We start from the raw sequence: 18,465 nt of genomic DNA, 5'->3' as shown, positions 1-18,465 counted from the left end.
GGCTTTTTTGTATTTTTAGCAGAGATGGGGTTTCACCATGTTGGTCAGGCTGGTCTCGAACTCCTGACCTCAAGTGATCCATCTGCCTTGGCCTCCCAAAGTGCTGAGATTACAGGCATGAGCCACCGTGCCTGGCCAGCCTTATTTTTCATAAATACACACAGTAGGGCCAGGTGACTGTCATTCCCCTTCTCTTCCCCGTAGCAGAACTAGGGAGCTTCTTTCAGTCTTTTCTCTAGCACAAGAGGGAATGGCCAGGACTATAGCCAGTAGGAAACAGTTTTCTTCTAAATCAAGTTATTCCCTCAAAGAGTTCATAGTTGATGTGTTTCTTTGCTTGGGTTTTCCTTTTTAGGCCCAGGCACATCTAATTTATATTTTTCTGGAGGAACGAAATTTGATTGTGTGTTTCATAGAAGTGGCACCAGAAATGCTCACAACATATTCTTGGTGTCGACTGCCATGCAGAGATGTTTACGAGCAGTCATCTCTCCTCTCCCACTGTCAAATGTGGATGGTGCCCCTGTGAGTCCATTGATGGCACAATTTATAGCAGTGCACTCGGGAAGTTTGCAAACATGTTGTAATTTTAGCAATTCTCATCCCTCAGCTTTTTATGAGTCCTTGGGAAAACATTTTTTGCTTAGCCAAAGTTTATTTGATATTGCTAAACATTAAAAAAAAAAAAAGAGTATGCTCCCTTGTACGGAGTAAGAGTGTTAGTTTTTTTGTCACTGTCGTCATAATTGGCAAATGAGATGGGTCTACAGAGAATGAGGATTAAGGTCACATTATTTCTGGAGTTTTAGAGGAGGTTTAACCCAGAAATTCTGCACACCCAGTCCCAGTGGCTGGTGGGAGTTTGGGGAATACAGAGCTTATAAAAAGAGTGACACTGCTCTGAATCCAGTTTATTGTCCCGTGGGCCTGAGAGAAGGAACTGAAGAATGTGCACTTCTCTACTCCCAGATTGCTTGGGAGCCAGGCATACTGAGCATTTCGGCTACACCTGATGGGTAATCCTTGGTGCCTAAGCAACTAACCCGTTTCTTCTTCTTTTTTTCTTTATTTTATTTTTTATTTCTTCTTCTTCTTATTATTATTAGCGGTAGCAAGGGTTATTGTGAAGAGCGAAAGAACAAAGCTTCCACAGCATGGAAGGGTGGAAGGGAACCCAAGCGGGTTGCCCACAACTAACCCATTTCTAAGTGCTAAAAGTAGTAGGAGTAGCTGCCTCAGGCCAGCCTCAGAAATTTTAGGAATTCTTTTCACTAGAAAGTTTGGCCTATTGCAAATCTGTCAAACATTAAATTACAATCAGCCTGTGGTTTCCATGCTAACTCTGGGGGTCATCCTTACTGGTAGAGAATATGGGGCATATTCTATGGGCATTGCCTGGGGTGGCATGAAGAAATGTACATGCCCAAGAATCTAACCGCTGTCAAACTGGGAAGTGTGGGGTTTACCTTCCACACTCAGCCATCCCATTTGTCCCCATATACCTAGTGATCTTCCAGTGTCTGGTCTCTGGTCTTCTCTCCTGCTAACCAGGAGCCCCTCAGGAGTGGTGGGTGGGATATAAGAAGAGTGAGGAGATCCATGGATTTTGAAATCAGACAAACCAGGAGTTGAATCCTGAGACCTCTACTTGCAGTGCGACCTTGGGCAAAATACCAGTCTCTCAGAATCAGAGTCTCCTCATCTGAACAAAGGGGGCGGTAATATCTTCCATTTTATACAATGATTGATAGGACTGATTGAGATAGCATATGTAAATATTAAGCATATGACTGAGACATAAGAAATGACTGATTAATGTTAGCAATTGTTAAAGACCAGATAAAATAATTGTAATTAAAGTAAGTAATTTGACATATTTGACTCTGCATTTTATCTGGGAATCCTAGTGTCTTAAATCACAGTAATTGAGCTCTAAGGACTGAGGTTAATGAAACTGTTGGCTGTTTGGATGGGTTTGGGGGAGGGTAGGATGGAGCCGGAAGACTGCAACTCCTTGGCACACACAACAGAGCTAGCTCTGAATGCTACTTGTAACAGCTCCACAGACAGGAGGCCTGCAGATGGCTTCCTCTTTGGGGCAGTAATGTTCATTTCAGTTAGAGAAACTTAATAGGCTCCTGTTAGTGGCCAACATTGTAGCCACGGCTGATGGTAGGAGAATTTCTGGAAGCAGTATGAAATAGGAAAAGCTGAGTGTTATAAGAGCTGATTGTTCAGGTTATTTGCTCATGGTTTCAATTTTCCATTAAAATAGGACCAGTTTTAGTCATTTACCATCCATGGAGACATTCCTGAAGGTCTTTTTATACTGTGTATTCTATATACACAATGGGACGTATGTTGAACTAATTAAAGCATAGACAAGAGAATATGTAAGAGTTAATTAAAAGATTAAAAAATTATTTAAAATGTATAGCTCCAAGAGTGTTAAATAATAATAATAATAAAAAAACCAGGTAACTTCAAAGGAAAAATTTCCCAAGACGTTGGACGGTCATGATGTGAGAATATCCATCAGATTGTAATTCCTGTTTCCCTCTGGAGGAGTGCAGCACAGGGATAAGTTAAACCCATGGATGACCTGAAGTCTGCATTATATTCTTTCCTTTCAAGTTTCTTAATTTTTCTTTTTTCTTTTTTCTTTTTTTTTTGAGATGGAATCTCACTCTGTCTCCCAGGCTGGAGTGTAGTGGTGCAATCTCAGCTCACTCCAATCTCCCCCTCCTGGCTTCAAGTGATCCTCAGCCTCCTAAATAGCTGGGATTACAGGCATGTGCTACCACGCCCATCTATTTTTGTATTTTAGTAGAGATGGGGTTTCACCATGTTGGCCAGGCTGGTCTCGAACTCCTGACCTCAAGTGATCCACCCGTCTCAGCCTCCCAAAATGCTGGGATTACAGGTGTGAGCCACTGCGCCCAGCCTCTTTCCTCTCAGTTTCCTTCCCCACCTATAGTTGGTGAGCTGGAGTTTGGCTCTTTTTGTGTGTGATAGAAAGAGTATGGACTCTGTAGTCATATAGCCCTGGGTTCAAATTCTCACCACTACCTGTGGGATCCTAAGCAGTTATTTCACTGCATAGAACCATGGATTCCTTGTTTATAAAGTGGAGCTCATAATACCACTTTCAAAGAAGCGTTGTGGAAATTAAACGAGATAATACATCCACACAACCTTTCACACGGTGAACATCCGCTTTTCTGTGTCCATAATACTACTGGCAGATCACGAGGCAGGTCACGAGGGCACACAGAAAGGTATGGAGGACAGCCACTTGTCTCCGGAAATCTACCTGGATAATGCCACTGAATAGTCAGGAATTGACTCCAAACTGTTTTGCTGCTATTTACCTGTACTAATTTGTTCATTTCTTATAGTCAATATCCCTCAATATCAACTTTCTGAGACATGGGACCTTGCCTTTCACCACCATATTTAGATGAAAGGAGTTTATTTATTTATTTATTTTGAGACAACGTCTTGCTCTGTCACCCAGCCAGGAGTGCAATGGTGCAATCTCAGCTCACTGCAGCCTCTGCCTCCAGGGTTCAAGCAATTCTCCTACCTCTGCCTCCTGAGTAGCTGGGATCACAGGTGCCCACCACCAAGCCTGACTAATTTTTGTATTTTTAGTAGAGACAGGATTTCGCCATGTTGGCCAGGCTGGTCTCGAACTCCTGACCTCAGGTGATCCGCCTGCCTCAGCCTCCCAAAGTGCTGGGATTACAGGCATGAGCCACTGTACCCGGCCCAGATGAAATGAGGTTAGAAGATATAAATGAGGCAATTGATTGGCTATTCCTAGCTGGGGGAAGTGATGCAGGGGGTTAGAGAGTGTTCCTGGGAAGCCCCTCTCACCTGACCATTTGGTACTTGTTAGTGATTCTTTGACCCTCATTTCTTTCCTGAAGGGTTTGTTGACTCCCAGGCTCCACTGGGGTGGCCAGTGGATGAAAGTACTTGAGACTGCCAGAACCATGTAAGGGATCTGGCCAGTGCTGTGTGTGTGTGTGTGTGTGTGTGGCTTGCATTGTGGCATCTGCTGGGAGATGCTAATTACAGCAATTAAGTAAAATGAGGATGTAACATTGCTTAGCAACCCAGTTACCTAATATGTAATTTTACTAATTTGGCTGAATCTGTGTGCTGTAATTGTTTGTGTTTTAATTAAGGATATTAATGATAATGTTTTTGTATGGAACATTTTATGCAACATTCTCTGATACCTCTCCAGAATTAAATTAATGCATAAGCATTTCTTGAAAGACAGGTTTTTGGGAATTTTTTGTTTTGTTTTGTTCAAAACTAGTCAGGCTAAGGGGTATATTTGAAGATCCAGAAACAATATGCAATCTGATACCTCAGTTGTCAGTGGAGAGAGAAACACTTGGCCTGATGTCCTGCAGGAATGAGTTCCCCAATGTCCTGAACAAAGATTTGGCCCAAAAATGGTCCTATCATGCAGCCAGTTTGAGCCTCATGGAATTAATCACTTTGGGCATTTAAAGTAATTTAAAGACATTTTATAAATTATTTTTATCTTGCTTAGGGACCCGTTTATATACAAGTCTTCAAATTGGATCCATGCTGACCATGAATGTGAAATCTTAACAACTTTCACTTTTTCAAAAAAATAGGCAACTTCTATCCCCCAGACCAAAAGAAGGTAACTCTACCTCCCTAAACAACCAAGTTACTAGTGAAAACACCAGTCACTAAAGATAGATTTAAAAGAAGCAGCAGGAAATTGATGTTAGGCTGTTCTCATAAAACATCTAATCTCAGTTACCTTTCAATATCACTTTTTTTCAGGGCTGAATTAATCTGGAAATTAGCATGTAGTGGACGTAAACCCGAGTTCTTTGGATTTGGCATTAGCTACTGCTTTGTGTGGTTAAAGGGCTGAGAGTGGGAGAGGAGTCATACAGTAGTCATTAATCACAAACTTCTTGGGAAACTGTTCTCTTTACATTCCAGCTATTCATTTAGTCCTTCATTTAACAGATAGTGAGTGCCTGCTGTGTGTCTAGAACTGTTCTAGGTGCTGGGAATACAGCAGGGAATAATCAAATAAAAATTTCTACCCTGATCAAACTTGTGTTCTAATAAGAATAATGGCTATTACTATGTATTCTGTGCCAAGCAATGCTCCATGGAATATTCATTTATTAACTTATTTAATTTTCACAACACCACCATGAGGTGATCATATTATTATCCCCAGTTTGCAGTTGAGGAAGCTAAGGCATGGAGAGTTTAAGAAACTTGCCAAGGTCACATAATGAGTAGTAGAGTTGGGATTTGAATCCAGGTATCTGAGTTTCTGCTTTACCTCCTCCTACCTGTGACTTCATTCTGTTGCCCCTCTCTGATATTATACAGTCCTATTTATGTTTTTCACTTATTCACACTCCTGGCTAATAGGAAATGTAAAACCTTTCGGTGATTTATAGCTTTGCTTCCAACCATGGGAATGTGTGTCTGAGTTTTGTAACTAACCAATTTTATAAAGAACAAAGCATGTCCTTGGTTTTCTCAAGCAGTTTCAGATACTACTTAGAAATTGGGTGTGAACTGCAGCTTGAAACCCCGTCCCAGGGTGCAGTGTTTTTTTCTGGCTGGGTAAGAAAGTTATCTTCTCTTGGGAGACAGAATTTTCTTGGTTGCTATAGTTTAGTTCTTGCAACAGATAAGAGACAGATGGTCATATTTTTAAGGATACACACAGAGCTTAAAATGTAAAATAATTGAAATATAAATAATAGCTATTTCAGAGCCCCCCTGAGACTGCAGATCAGGACAGATCTTTGGGAAGAATCTTGGAAGGAATGTAAAAAGGCTGTTCCTGGCAGAATGGGAAAAAGCCAGGCAGACAGATTTTAGCCTTACCTTTCCAAATGTCCAGATGACAATTTTTGAAATCTTAATGTCCAGCTGACATTTACTTGGTACTTAGTTCCCAGAATCTGGCTACAGTAATGTGTTTCCAAGTATGATCTACAAATAAAGAGCACATTAGGAAGCCATTTCACTGGCCCTGAATGTCAGAGTATTTCAGAATTGTATTGTGTTGTGTGTTTGTGTATGTGTATACTTTCCTTTGCAAAACTGAATTCACATGTTAAAAACCTTTTGAAAAAACATGTATTCATGCAGTTACCCAGCCAACATTTATTGAACACCTACCATGTGCTAGATTCCAGGGAGTTAGAGAGAGGAGACCAGGCTCCAACGCTGAAAGAGAGCAAGGTCTAGTAAGAGAGATCAGGTGGTTATTATGAAACAGTAAGGTAAATGGATTGATAATGATGTATGGGAATCCAGAGGGGGGATGCCTATCTCCAGAAAGAGATCAAAGAGGAGATCAGATGGCAAATAGTCTTGAGCTCCAGTAGATCACCTTGCTGTCAACAGAAGTTTGTTTTCCCCAGCATCTTCTTACCCAGGAGCTGTCAACTTTGATACATGAGCAACAACCCCTACAGAGTAAATACCCAAGAACCTGAGTTGGCTGGCAGCTTAGGCAGCCTCAGACTTGCTGGAAGGGCACTTACTTCATCTTGGCTTCCATGAAGCAAGATATCTGCTCCAAGTATGGTTTTCTCTCCTAGATTATTAGCCAAGGTCCAGAGATGGTTTTGAGGGGAGAATAACATCCCTGGGGAAGTCAATAAGTAACCATGCTTGAACACTTCCACAGATAGTGCAAACATTTATGCTTACCCTTTCCTCCTTTCCATTCCTCATACAAAATCTTCTCTTTTCCAGATAAACTCATGTTGTCTTTGGCATTGTTAGGAAACCTTTCCATATTTAGACCCTCAATTTCCCATCTAAATGACTATTTCTTTTGAATACTGTTTGGACTCCCAGTGTAAACTTCCTCTCCTTTGCAGTGGACATGGCCCTTTGGGGATCCTGGTGTTACTTAGAACTCAGGTATCGGGTTCTTAAGATCTTAAAGGCCTAATGCAATATGGCTGTAGCTTATCTGGAGTCTGACATGCCTGTGAGCCATCTGAGTGGAGATGATCAGTAAGCAGGCTGTTGCATAGACAGTATCCAACATTGTATATCGAATATTATTTATTGGCTGGGAGTTGGTAATATGCCACTACAAATTAATCTCAAGAGAAGGATTTCACAGAGCATTTATAAATTGAATTATTCCACTAGTTTTCTCTATTTCTTTCTGGAGGCGCTACTCCTATTGCCCTGGTGGCTCACATAACAAAAGAGAAACGATCTTAATCTTATCTTGTCTGATGGCCTTGACTTATCTTTGCCATGCCATAATTTCTACAAGCATCAGCTGTCTGTTCAGTCACTATAAGGTAGTATAGTGATGAATGTCCACATTCCTGTGTTTCATCCCCAACTTATTATTGTTGATCATCAGAAGCAATTTGTTGGGAATGATATAAAGAGTAAGTGAAATCTATTATTTCCAATACCTTGATAGGGATGAAATAACAAATATGTTGATAAACATGGGATTCCTTCTTTGTCTTTGTGCCATAATCACTGATCTCCACTTTTAAAGAATTGCTTTTCCTGAAAGTTCAGATTCCCTCTCTGGAGGAAGATCTTTATAATGATCAGGTTGCTCCAGTGAGGAGGAATAATTCTCCACCCATCCACCCTACCTGGCTCATATTCTTTGCTTGTCATCTACCAGAAGCTGGTTCAGACTCTCTTACATAATCCAGCAATGAGTCTCTCCAAAACTGGAGCTCAACTGGGAGTAAAGAGGCCATGGGGATTTGGAGGGAGAGAGTATTTCTCCTTTTAAACTGTGTCTCCTTGAGGCTTAATCCACGCCTGTTCTGTTCACACTGTACCTAGACTGGAGTTTGTGTAGACTAGGTGCTTATTAGTCTACTAGAGGGACCATAACAAAATACCACAGACTGGGTGGCATCAACAACAGACATTTAGTTCTCACAGTTCTGGAGGCTTGAAGTCTAAGATCAGGTGCTGTCAGGATTGGTTTCTAGTGAGGACTGTCTTCCTGCCTTGCAGATGGCTGCCCTCTTTCTGTGTCCTCACGTGGTCTTTCCTCTGTGAGTGCACGGAGCAGGCTTCTCTTCCTCTTCTTATAAGAACACGGTTCCACTGGATTAATGCCCCACTCTTAGGACCCCCTCACTTAACCTTTATTACCTCCTTGTAGGTCCTAATGCGATAGGGGTTAAGAAGGAATTATTTAGGCAGATAGCAAGGGCATGGGAGTCCTCAGTAAGGCTTTTCCTTTTAATGAAAAGCAGCCCCAAATCATTTTCTAACAAAGAGCAGGCTATACGTTGAGCCGCAGATATAAACAAGCTGGGAGCTTGCAGTGGTGGATGCCTACAGGAACTATGGACTAGACATTTTCAAGATGGCAGCTCCATCTTCCCTTCTCTGTCAGCCACATGTACAGCAAGAAGCAGACAAGATGGCACCGATCAACTGGAAAGTCCAGTTGCATAAGAAGATTAGGGTAGGTAGGGCAAGCAGCCCTTCCCCAAACTATGTGAAAGTCATACCTGATGGAACCAGTCTGTGAGTCCTGCGTAAATCAGATATCGCCTTCTCAAACTAGACTATAAAATTCAGTGCATTGGCCTCCAACCAGCCTTTCTGCTTGGAAACCCCTTTCTCTATAGAGGAAGCTGTTTCTCTTTCTCTTCTCTTATACCTATTAAACCTCCACTCCTAAACTCCTAGTGTTGTCCTTGTTCTAAATTTTCCTGGCGCAGGACAACGAACCCCAGGGGATATACCCCGGGCAAGGTAGCCATTTCATTATTTTCAAATACTGTCATACTGGGCTTTAACATATCAATCTTATGAGGACACAATTCAGTCCATAACAGTACTCCATAAATATTTGTTGAGTATATCAGTTGGTGAATGAAGAAATCTTTATTGATTGAATGAATAAATGAATGAATGAATTAGTGAGTGATTTTTGGTGTTCCTTTGTAAGGAAGGGAGAAAGGACTTGAACAAAGCAAGAAGCTTCTCTGTGAACCCTGAGAGTACCCCGAGTCCAAAAAGATCCTATAACTTCAACTGGCAGGTCTCAGTATCTCTGTTATCTCCTTTGCTGGAGGCCAGTGTGTCAGTGTAAGGGATTAATGAAGCCACAGGTGTAGGTTTCATCCCACGTGGATCAGTTAACTTTATTCTGAGAAGGGCTATTCCATAGCTATAGCCTGCGGGCCTTCAGTGTTAGACTCGAAACACATCTAATATTAAACAATGAAATAAATGTGAGTTACACATGCATTTAAGAAAGGTGAATAAAAACAAGGAAAATAATTACCCAATTTTTGGTGACTCAGTGACAGCAGTCGTAGTGGTGGTGGTTTCATTAAAGAATAAATGCTTGCAGAGTGAAAACTGTAAGGAGAACACCCCGCCCACCACGCAGGTCAAAACTAATCACAGATGAGGCAGGCTGGCTGAGTGCTTTCAACCAGCGCTCACTGTCGTACATTTGATTACTGTAGATGTCATGATTTTTTTATACTAATCTGTATGCATTTCTTCACTCATTTGCCAACTCACTTATTCCAGTTCAGAGTCAACAGTGGCCAGACGGAGCCTATCCCAGCAGCTCAGGGCACAAAGCGGGAACCAACCCTGGACAGATGCTCACACCCACATTCACACTCATCCCAGGACCATGTAGACATGCCATGTAACCTAACAGGAACATCTTTGGGATGCAGGAGGAAACTGGAGATCCCAGAGAAAACCCAGGCAGTCATGGGGAGAATGTGCCAACTCTGCACAGACAGTGGACCCCCAGGGAATCGATTTCTTTTCTCACTAATGTTATAATAAAATGATGTTAAATGGAATGAAAATATTTGAAGACCTGATGTATATGTTTCTTAGAGATTTTTTTTTTTTTTTGAGACGGAGTCTCGCTCTTTTGCCCAGGCTGGAGTCCAGTGGCGCAATCTCAGCTCACTGCAACCTCTGCCTCCCAGGTTCAAGCGATTCTCCTGCCTCAGCCTCCTGAGTAGCTGGGTCTACAGGCACGTGCCACCACAACTGGCTAATTTTTATCTTTTTAGTAGAGATGGTGTTTCACCATATTAGGCTGGTCTCAAACTCCTAACCTCATATGACCACCCGCCTCAGCCTCTCAAAGTGATGGGATTACATGCGTGAGCCACCATGTCCAGCCTCTTAGAGAAAATTTTAAGAGTTTTTTAAAAAGAAGACATAAAATCAGCCATAAAATTGCTCTACATTTTAATGGATTTGTTTTCAAGCTTTTCTTTAACATCCTTGAGTTACATTTACAGAGCTTTTCCATAATATAGATGCATTTTCCCACATTTACACATAGTACTTATAATTTCAAGGTGTGTAATACTGCATCCAGAGGACATACACACATATGGATACAGCAGATAGCTGATGTATTTCACTTGAGTTTTGTCTGGGAAAAGTATCCTTTTATTACAGCATACCCAGTAGGTAGTGAAAAGACAATTTGCTTTATCTCAGAGTTTACATACAGTACTGTACGTTTCATTAAGCCAATATCGGCATATCCAAAAGGACACATCATTCAACATGTCTGCTGTTGCTTAGACAGCAAATCCAGGTTCTTTAATATAAAAGAGAATTTACACTTGGTTAGTTGAAAAATCAATTTTCCTCTTCCCTCTTTTTATTAATCAATGAGAGTTTTATGATGAGATGAATAACACAGAACATCAATAGCCCTTCCTGTAAAACAGGAGTCCCCAAGACCTAGGCCGTGGACCTGTAGCGGTCTGTGGCATGTTAGGAACGGGACCGCACAGCAGAGGTGAGCAGCTAGGAAGCAAAGCTTCATCTGTATTTATAGCACTCCCCATTGCTCGCATTACCGCCTGAATTCTGCCTCCTGTCACAGCAGCAGCAGCCTTAGATTCTCACAGGAGTTCGAACTCTATTGCTTCTTATGAGAAGCTAATGCCTGATGATATGTCACTGTCTCCCATTGTACCCAGATAGGACCATCTAGTTTGCAGGAAAACAAGTGCAGGGCTCCCACTGATTCTACATTATGGAGAGGTGAATAATTATTTCATTATATATTACAACGTAATAATAATAGCAATAAAGTGCACAATAAATGTAATGCACTTGAATCATCCTGAAACCATCCTCCCCTCCACCTCCCACCAATCACCAGTTCCCCACCCCATCCCGAAAGATGGGGAAACCAGTCCCCGGTGCCAAAAAGATTGGCACTGCTGCTCTAAAAGCTTCCTTTGACCAGGTGTGGCGGCTCATGCCTGTAATCCCAGCACTTTGGGCGGCCAAGGCAGGCAGATCACCTGAGGTCAGGAGTTCGAGACCAGCCTGGCCAACATGGCAAAACCCCATCTCTACTAAAAATACAAAAATTAGCTGGATGTGGTGGTGCGTGCCTGTAATCCCAGCTACTCAGGAGGCTGAGACAGAGAATCGCTTGAACCCAGGGGGTGGAGGTTGCAGTGAGCCGAGATCACACCACTGCATGCCAGCCTCAGTGACAGAGCAAGACTCTCTTATTTATTAAATAAATAAATAAATAAATACATAAGTAAAAACCTTCTTCATTATTACTTCTCGAACACACTGGACTTCCCATCAAGCTCTCCCTGTTCAGGGTATCGGTCAGCTTGGTTCCAGGCTTTCTCAGACCTCGTTCCTTTCTCTTAGTAATTCCATTCCTCATACCCTGAGCTACCGAATGTGGATTTTCTAACAAATTGCATTTTCCCAGGTATTATTTATTTCAATTTTATAGTCTAATAAATATTGGTAGGAAATTCACAGAAACTCCTAGGATTCTCCATGAGAGTGGCATATCTTTTTCTCACTGTGCTTCTGCCTCTACAATATATTTCTGCTGGCTCTGGATCGTGACAGACTTGATGTCCTCTGGATGGAAATTTAGGGAATGGAAAATGAGAACAAGTTAGGCCAGGGAAGGAAGAAGGGAACCAGTTTTTATTGAATGCTGACTATAATGTTCTAGATACTGAACAAAGTGCTCTGTATACTTTACTATATTTAATCCTAATCCTATGGGGTAGGTATTATATATTTTAAATGAGGAAACTAAGGGTAGGGGTAAGAATGGAGCACAAACCATATACTAGTTTCTGTGTGATAGGTACAGAGCATTGGTTATTTAATCTTCACAACACAACTTTACTTTTTTTTTTTTTTTGAGATGGAGTCTCACTCTGACGCCCAGGCTGGAGTGCAGTGGTGCGATCTCGGCTCACTTCAACTTCTGCCTCCAGGGTTCAAACGATTCTCCTGCCTCAGCCTCCCAAGTAGCTGGGATTACAGGCACAGGCCACCACACCCAGCTAATATTTTGCATTTTTAGTAGAGATAGCGTTTCACTGTGTTAGCCAGGATGGTCATGACCTTACTTTTTAAGAAGTAGTGATTCTTAAAAAGTTTAACAAATGTCAGACAGAATGGAATTCTAATACAGCTTCGTATGCCTCCCAAACCTATGTCCTTTTTCAGTTTAACATGCAGCCTGCCAGCTGTGCTCAGCTGATACAGATGTTAAAATTTCAAAAAGGCAGGGTGAGCTATTTAATTTCTGGATTCAGAGTACGGAGTGCTCGCCATTACACCATGGCACCTCACATGAGCAATTTAATTTCTTTTTTTTTTTTTTTTTTTGAGATGGAGTCTCACTCTGTCACCCAGCATGGAGTGCAGTGGCACGATCTCGGCTCACTGCAACCTCTGCCTCCCAGGTTCAAGCAGTTTTCTGCCTCAGCCTCCCAAGTAGCTGGGATTACAGGTGCATGCCACCATGCCCAGATGATTTTTGTATTTTTAGTAGAGATGAGGTTTCACCATCTTGGCCAGGCTGGTCTTGAACTCCTGACCTCGTGATCCATCCCCCTTGGCCTCCCAAAGTGCTGGGATTACAGGTGTGAGCCACCACGCCTGGTCGAGCTATTTAATTTGTTGAAGCAATTAAAGCTTAAACACTTTCAAGTCTAAAAACTTATTTTGAAATACAAACACTTTTGAGCAAATAAGAAAACACAGTATACATATACATTCTTGCTCCTTGTAGATACCTTTTCTTAATGAATTTTTACCTTACCCTCAATCCCTTTAAAGCCTATGCTAGGTAGGCTTCAGAGAAATGCTTTCTGTTTTCTTTATCCTCACTTGCATTTGAATTCTCTAGCAGCTTCTCAGTGACTCTGGCTCACTTATTACAAAATGCCCTCCTCCCTCCTGAATGAATTGGGCTTAATCTCTACATGTTAAATCCCCGTGTGTGGGCACCCATGCCAGCAGTCATTTCCCTTCACACTGTCCTAGACTACTCTCAATGAGATTCATCGAACTAACATACTTTTTTTTTTTTTTTTTTTTTTTTAAGACAGAGTCTCACACTGTTGCCCAGGCTGGAGTGCAGTGGTGCGATCTCTGCTCACTGCAATCTCTCCTTCCCAGATTCAAGCCATTCTCCTGCCTCAGCCTCCCGAGTAACTGGGACTACAGGTGCATGCCACCATGCTGGGCTAATTTTTGTATGTTTAGTAGAGAAGGGGTTTCCCATGTTGGCCAGGCTGGTCTTGAACTCCTGACCTCAGGTGATCTGCCCACCTCAGCCTCCCAAAGTGCTGGGATTGCAGGTGTGAGGCACCATGCCTGGCCTTCCATATCTTTAATGACTCTTTCAACCTAAAGGCTTTTCAAATACCCTTTTTCTTCGAGTTGGCCTTGCAAACCACCCCTCCTGCCTAATTTTAACTTTGTAAGTAAAAGAAAGCTCCTTCAAGTTATACAACAAACTTGTTGCCAGAAATTCAACAGGTAATAATTTGCTTTATTCTACTGATATAATTTTGTTCCTGCAGTATTTAGGTTTATAAGAGAACATAAGCTTTTGTATTTCCTCTGTGCAATTTTCATCTAGGGGTAAGAAAATAACTCTTGCATCCACCATGTGGTTAGACACCTGGCATTTCTCTAGCAAATTGTAAAGTGTTGCTTTCTGGATTAAAAGATGAGACTTAAAATGCAAATACCCTAGAGAGAAGTCACATTTACTAAATTAGACTTATGCTACCCTGCAAATGATTGATATAAAAGTCTCTCCCAAAAGGAGACCGAGATATCGAGGCATAGGAGAGAGGATGAAAGATCCCAGTGTTCAAAAGCAATGAATACGAAGTAGGACCTAGCCCCTGCTCCGAAGGTGGCCCTCAGAGCACTTTGATTCTTCCTCTTTCAAGTCTGGTCTTTCAGAAAATATTTACTATGGAAGTCACATTTTACGCTGAGTGTAAGTTCAAAAGTCAGTGTGAAAATCTTGTGTGGTAAAAATCTCTCTTGAAAGTCTCCCCTAAAGTGCAGTTCCATACTGCTTCTCCAGAAGTCCAGCATTGCCAGTTCTTCCTGGAGCTTTATCAAATACACCAGTGCTATTGCTTCAACTGAGTTACAGCTTGTTTGTTTGCATTTAGGGGCTACATGCATGAAAAATTGCACACCTAGAAGTACATTCAATGCAGCCCAACGTTCCAAACTGCAAGAGACACAGGAAAATGAAGCCTCACCCGGGAAATAATAGATTCTCAGTCTTATTTCAGGCTTGGGCTAGGACATATAGATGCTCAGGAAAGGAGTGCTGGAGATAATTTTACACAGTATTTAATTTCTTTTCTCCCTCACATTTATTTATTTATTTTTCCTTATAGTTGAACTTGCACGAATTAAAGTCATGTTATTGAACTTCCTTGCATATTCATCCAGATGTCCAGCTCTTGGGTGCTATCTTAACCTTATGCTACCGTTGGAGAGGAGATGGCAGAAGAGCAGGGTATAGTGGAGCCCTTTGATTCCAGACCAGAAAAATGAGAGCAGATCACCAATTTGGGTCTTATACAAGGTGATATGCCAGGTGAATAAACTAGTCTCCATTTTGATGTTATCTCTCTCTCTCTCTCTCATTCTCTCTTTCTCCAGGCTGGTCCATTCAGGTCCAGGGAAGGGATCACCCCAGGCTGGTGTGGATTTGTCCTTTGCAACGCGAACCGGTACCAGGCAAGGGATTGAAACACATCTCTTCAGAGCGGAGACCAGCAGGGACCTCTCCCACTGGACAAGGAGCATAGTACAGGGTTGCCACAATTCTGCCGAACTCATTGCTGAAATCAGCACTGGTGAGTGCTGCAGTGGGCTACCAAGGACACACTGTTAGGGGAAGATGAACCCTCTACTCCACTGGGGCCTTAAAGTAGTTTTCATCACTGGCCTCTGGGGATAGTTAAAATTCCAGAAGCAAATTTAAATTCTTCTAAATTAAGGGAGTCCATGCCCTACTAAAATGTAACCTAAAGCTTTGATTATAAAAAGACTTATCCTATCTTCATTCAAGAAAATTTGGTAAATCGGATCGTCGGTTACAGTTCTCCTACCTGTAACCGCTGGGTGGCTTCCTGGAGGAATGAACTTTGAGGCATGAATGAGTAGTGCTCTTGGTTACAAACAGCAGAAACTGATTCTGAGTAATCTATCACAGAATAAAATTATTGGAAATATATTTGGCAGTTAATAGGATTGATCAGAAAACAGGTGTATGAGTCTGTTTGGCCTGCTATAAAGAAACGCCTGAAGCCGGGTAATTTATAAAGAAAAGAAGTTTATTTTGGCTCCCAGTTCTACAGACTGTACAGGCATCATGGTCCTGGTATCTGCTTCTGGTGAGGGCCTCAGGAAGCTTCTCATCGTGATGGAAGGCAAATGGGAACTGGCATATCACATGGCAATAGAAGAGAAGAGAGAGAGAGAGAGAGGAGAGGAAAGTGCCACACTATTTTAAACAACCAGGTCTCTCATGAATTCAAAGCAAGTGCTCACTCATTACTGAAAGGCGGAGGGAACCAAGCTATTCACGAAGGATCCGCCCCCAAGACCCAAACACCTTCCACCAAGCCCCACCTCCATACTGGGGATTACATTTCAGCATGAGATTTGGAGGGGATAAAATATCCAAACCATATCAACTAGAGACCCAGGGCAGTAAAAAAAGCAGGAGCCAAAGGCATTGTGGTGGCGATAAGCAGAGCAAAGGTACAGTTCTGCGAAGAGTGACCGGTGCCTCTGCCCTGGTGTGAATGAAGAGGCAGAGGCAGAATGGAAGTGCTGAGTGAGTACAGGCCACATCCACACAGAGCTCTTTGAAAGGGCAAGTCGGTGGTAGAAACGGGAGATGTGTGTAGAAGGAAGAACTCTTCTGTAGTACAGTATGTATTAAGGACCTGCTATATGCCAGGCATTTAATGTGTCAGTAGTTTCATACTTTGAAAAACAAACTTTTTTTGGGGGGGGGGATGGAGTTTTGCTCTTGTCACGTGGGCTGGAGTACAATGGCGAGATCTCACTGCGACCTCCACCTCCTGGGTTCAAACAATTCTCCTGCCTCAGCCTCCTAAGTAGCTGGGATTACAGATGGGGAGGCAGTGCTATCAGTACAATCTCTATGCCACTGTCCTTGGACATCCTTGAATGGGAGGGCTGGCAGAGGGCAGGGTTCAGGGACTGTTCCCAGAAGGAGTTATAGACCTGTTAGAGGAAAAGATCAGCCCTAGTTACAAGTCGAAAGATATCTGCAAGTCAGTCAGGAGAAAGGGCATATGTTTTAATCGGAGCTCTGATTAAAATCCACCGCATTCTGTGAGCGATGGAGATCTCTATTTCTTCCCCAAAACTTTGAAGGCCTCCCAACCTACTGTCATTATCATGAGGTAGGAAAGTTGAGCAATTCTGTGCCCAGCTCCTTCCCCACATCCCTCCATGTCCTGAGTGCCAGACCCAGAAGGGACACAGGACAGAGTGCAAAGAACTTGAATTTTGAAAGCCAAACAACCTGGACTGGTGACGTGTTCACCTCTCTGAGCTTTCCTTTTTCCACCTATAATATCAGGCTGTGTTCGGGCTTCAGAAGTTCGAGGCTGGTCTTGAACTCCTGACCTCAAGTGATCTGCCCGCCTCGGTCTCCCAAAGTTGGGATTACAGGTGTGAGCCAGTGTGCCTGCTGGCCTTATTTAAATCAAAGTTCTGTTTTTTCTGGCTTGAGACAAGGCCTACAGGGCCATTGGAAGGCAAGTACACCTATAGACCTGTGTGTTGTTAGATGGCTAGATAGGGACTAGTAGATCCCAGCAAAAGAAATTTCTTCCCCTTTTTTTTCCTTAATTCTATGGGGCTTTTAAAATTACAACACCAAAATAAATCCATTGCGTGGAGCAAATGATGATGTACAGCAAGTTCTCAATCAATAAAGCCCTTGCTCTTATGCCTCCAAGCTCCACCCCCAGCAGGGAGTGTCCTGGTTTCCCTACAGAACTTTTAGATGTAGATCAAAACCTTAGCCAATTTACTTGTCAGGGTCTGTTAAATGTGGTGTTTTGTGAAGCAAAAAAATCTAGTCTGATCTGTAATAACCTTTTTCAGAACTCTTTGATCAAGAGTTTTAAACATTCACAAGTCTTCCGAAATAGGAATTAGGATGCTGCGGCGGTCCCCGTGCCCAGCCCATAAGCTTAAAGAGCAGAACTCTTTTCCTAACCATAGTGAGAATCCCAGAGAAAAGCTGGCACCACACCTGCTCAAAAGGCTTTTGCTTTGTGTCTTTGGATCAGAGGACACCATGTGGATGCCACCCCTGAGATTCCTGGATGCCACACCTGGGGTGCTCTTCATGGAAGATGCCACATCTGAGGTCTGTCAGCAATAGCAGCTTTTCCAGGATCCAAGATCATCAGGGAAATTAAAAGAGCACCCCTCTCAATTTCTAAAATGAGATTTGTTAGACTATTAAAAATTAGACTATTTTTAAACTACTCATTCCTGACTTACGTATTTACATTAGTTAACTTTGATAATATCATGGGTGTATGCTGTCTTCTTTCACCAGGTGGTAGATACAATTGTGTGTGTGTGTGTGTGTGTGTGTGTGTGTGTGTTGATGATGATAAGGATGGTGATTCAAAGGTGTCTTTATTTGTTTAAAAAAAATTTGTTTTTGTTTTTTTTTTGAGACAGAGTGTTGGTCTGTCACCCAGGCTGGAATACAGTGGAGCCATCTTGACTTACTGCAACCTCTGCCTCCCAGGTTCAAGCCATTCTCCTGCCTCAGCCTCCAGAGTAGCTGGGACTACAGGCACACACCACCACGTCTAGCTAATATTTGTATTTTTAGTAGAGATGGGGTTGCACCATATTGGCCAGGCTGGTCTTGAACTCCTGACCTCAAGTGATCTGCCCGCCTCAGCCTCCCAAAGTTGGGATTACAGGTGTGAGCCAGTGCGCCTGCTGGCCTTATTTAAATCAAAGTTCTCTGGCTTGAGACAAGGCCTATAGGGCTGTTGGAAGGCAAGTACACCTATAGACCTGTGTATTGTTAGATGG

General features: G+C 42.4%; 1 protein-coding gene across 1 annotated transcript in view; it reads left to right on the top strand.

The window, feature by feature from the left end:
• Positions 1 to 18,465, top strand: part of SNTB1 (syntrophin beta 1) — a 300,877-nt gene that overhangs the window by 275,628 nt on the left and 6,784 nt on the right. Inside the window, exon 5 of the mRNA XM_033202739.1 lies at positions 15,019 to 15,215. Coding sequence (XP_033058630.1) covers positions 15,019 to 15,215 — 197 coding nt within the window. The remainder of the gene's footprint in view (positions 1 to 15,018; positions 15,216 to 18,465) is intronic.

The sequence above is a fragment of the Trachypithecus francoisi genome, unplaced genomic scaffold (genome assembly GCF_009764315.1).
Source record: "Trachypithecus francoisi isolate TF-2019V2 unplaced genomic scaffold, Tfra_2.0 Lachesis_group7, whole genome shotgun sequence".
In the NCBI taxonomy this organism is placed as follows: Eukaryota; Metazoa; Chordata; class Mammalia; order Primates; family Cercopithecidae; genus Trachypithecus; species Trachypithecus francoisi.
The sequence above is the reverse complement of the archived record's forward strand: the minus strand, read 5'-3'. Positions and strand labels throughout refer to the sequence as shown.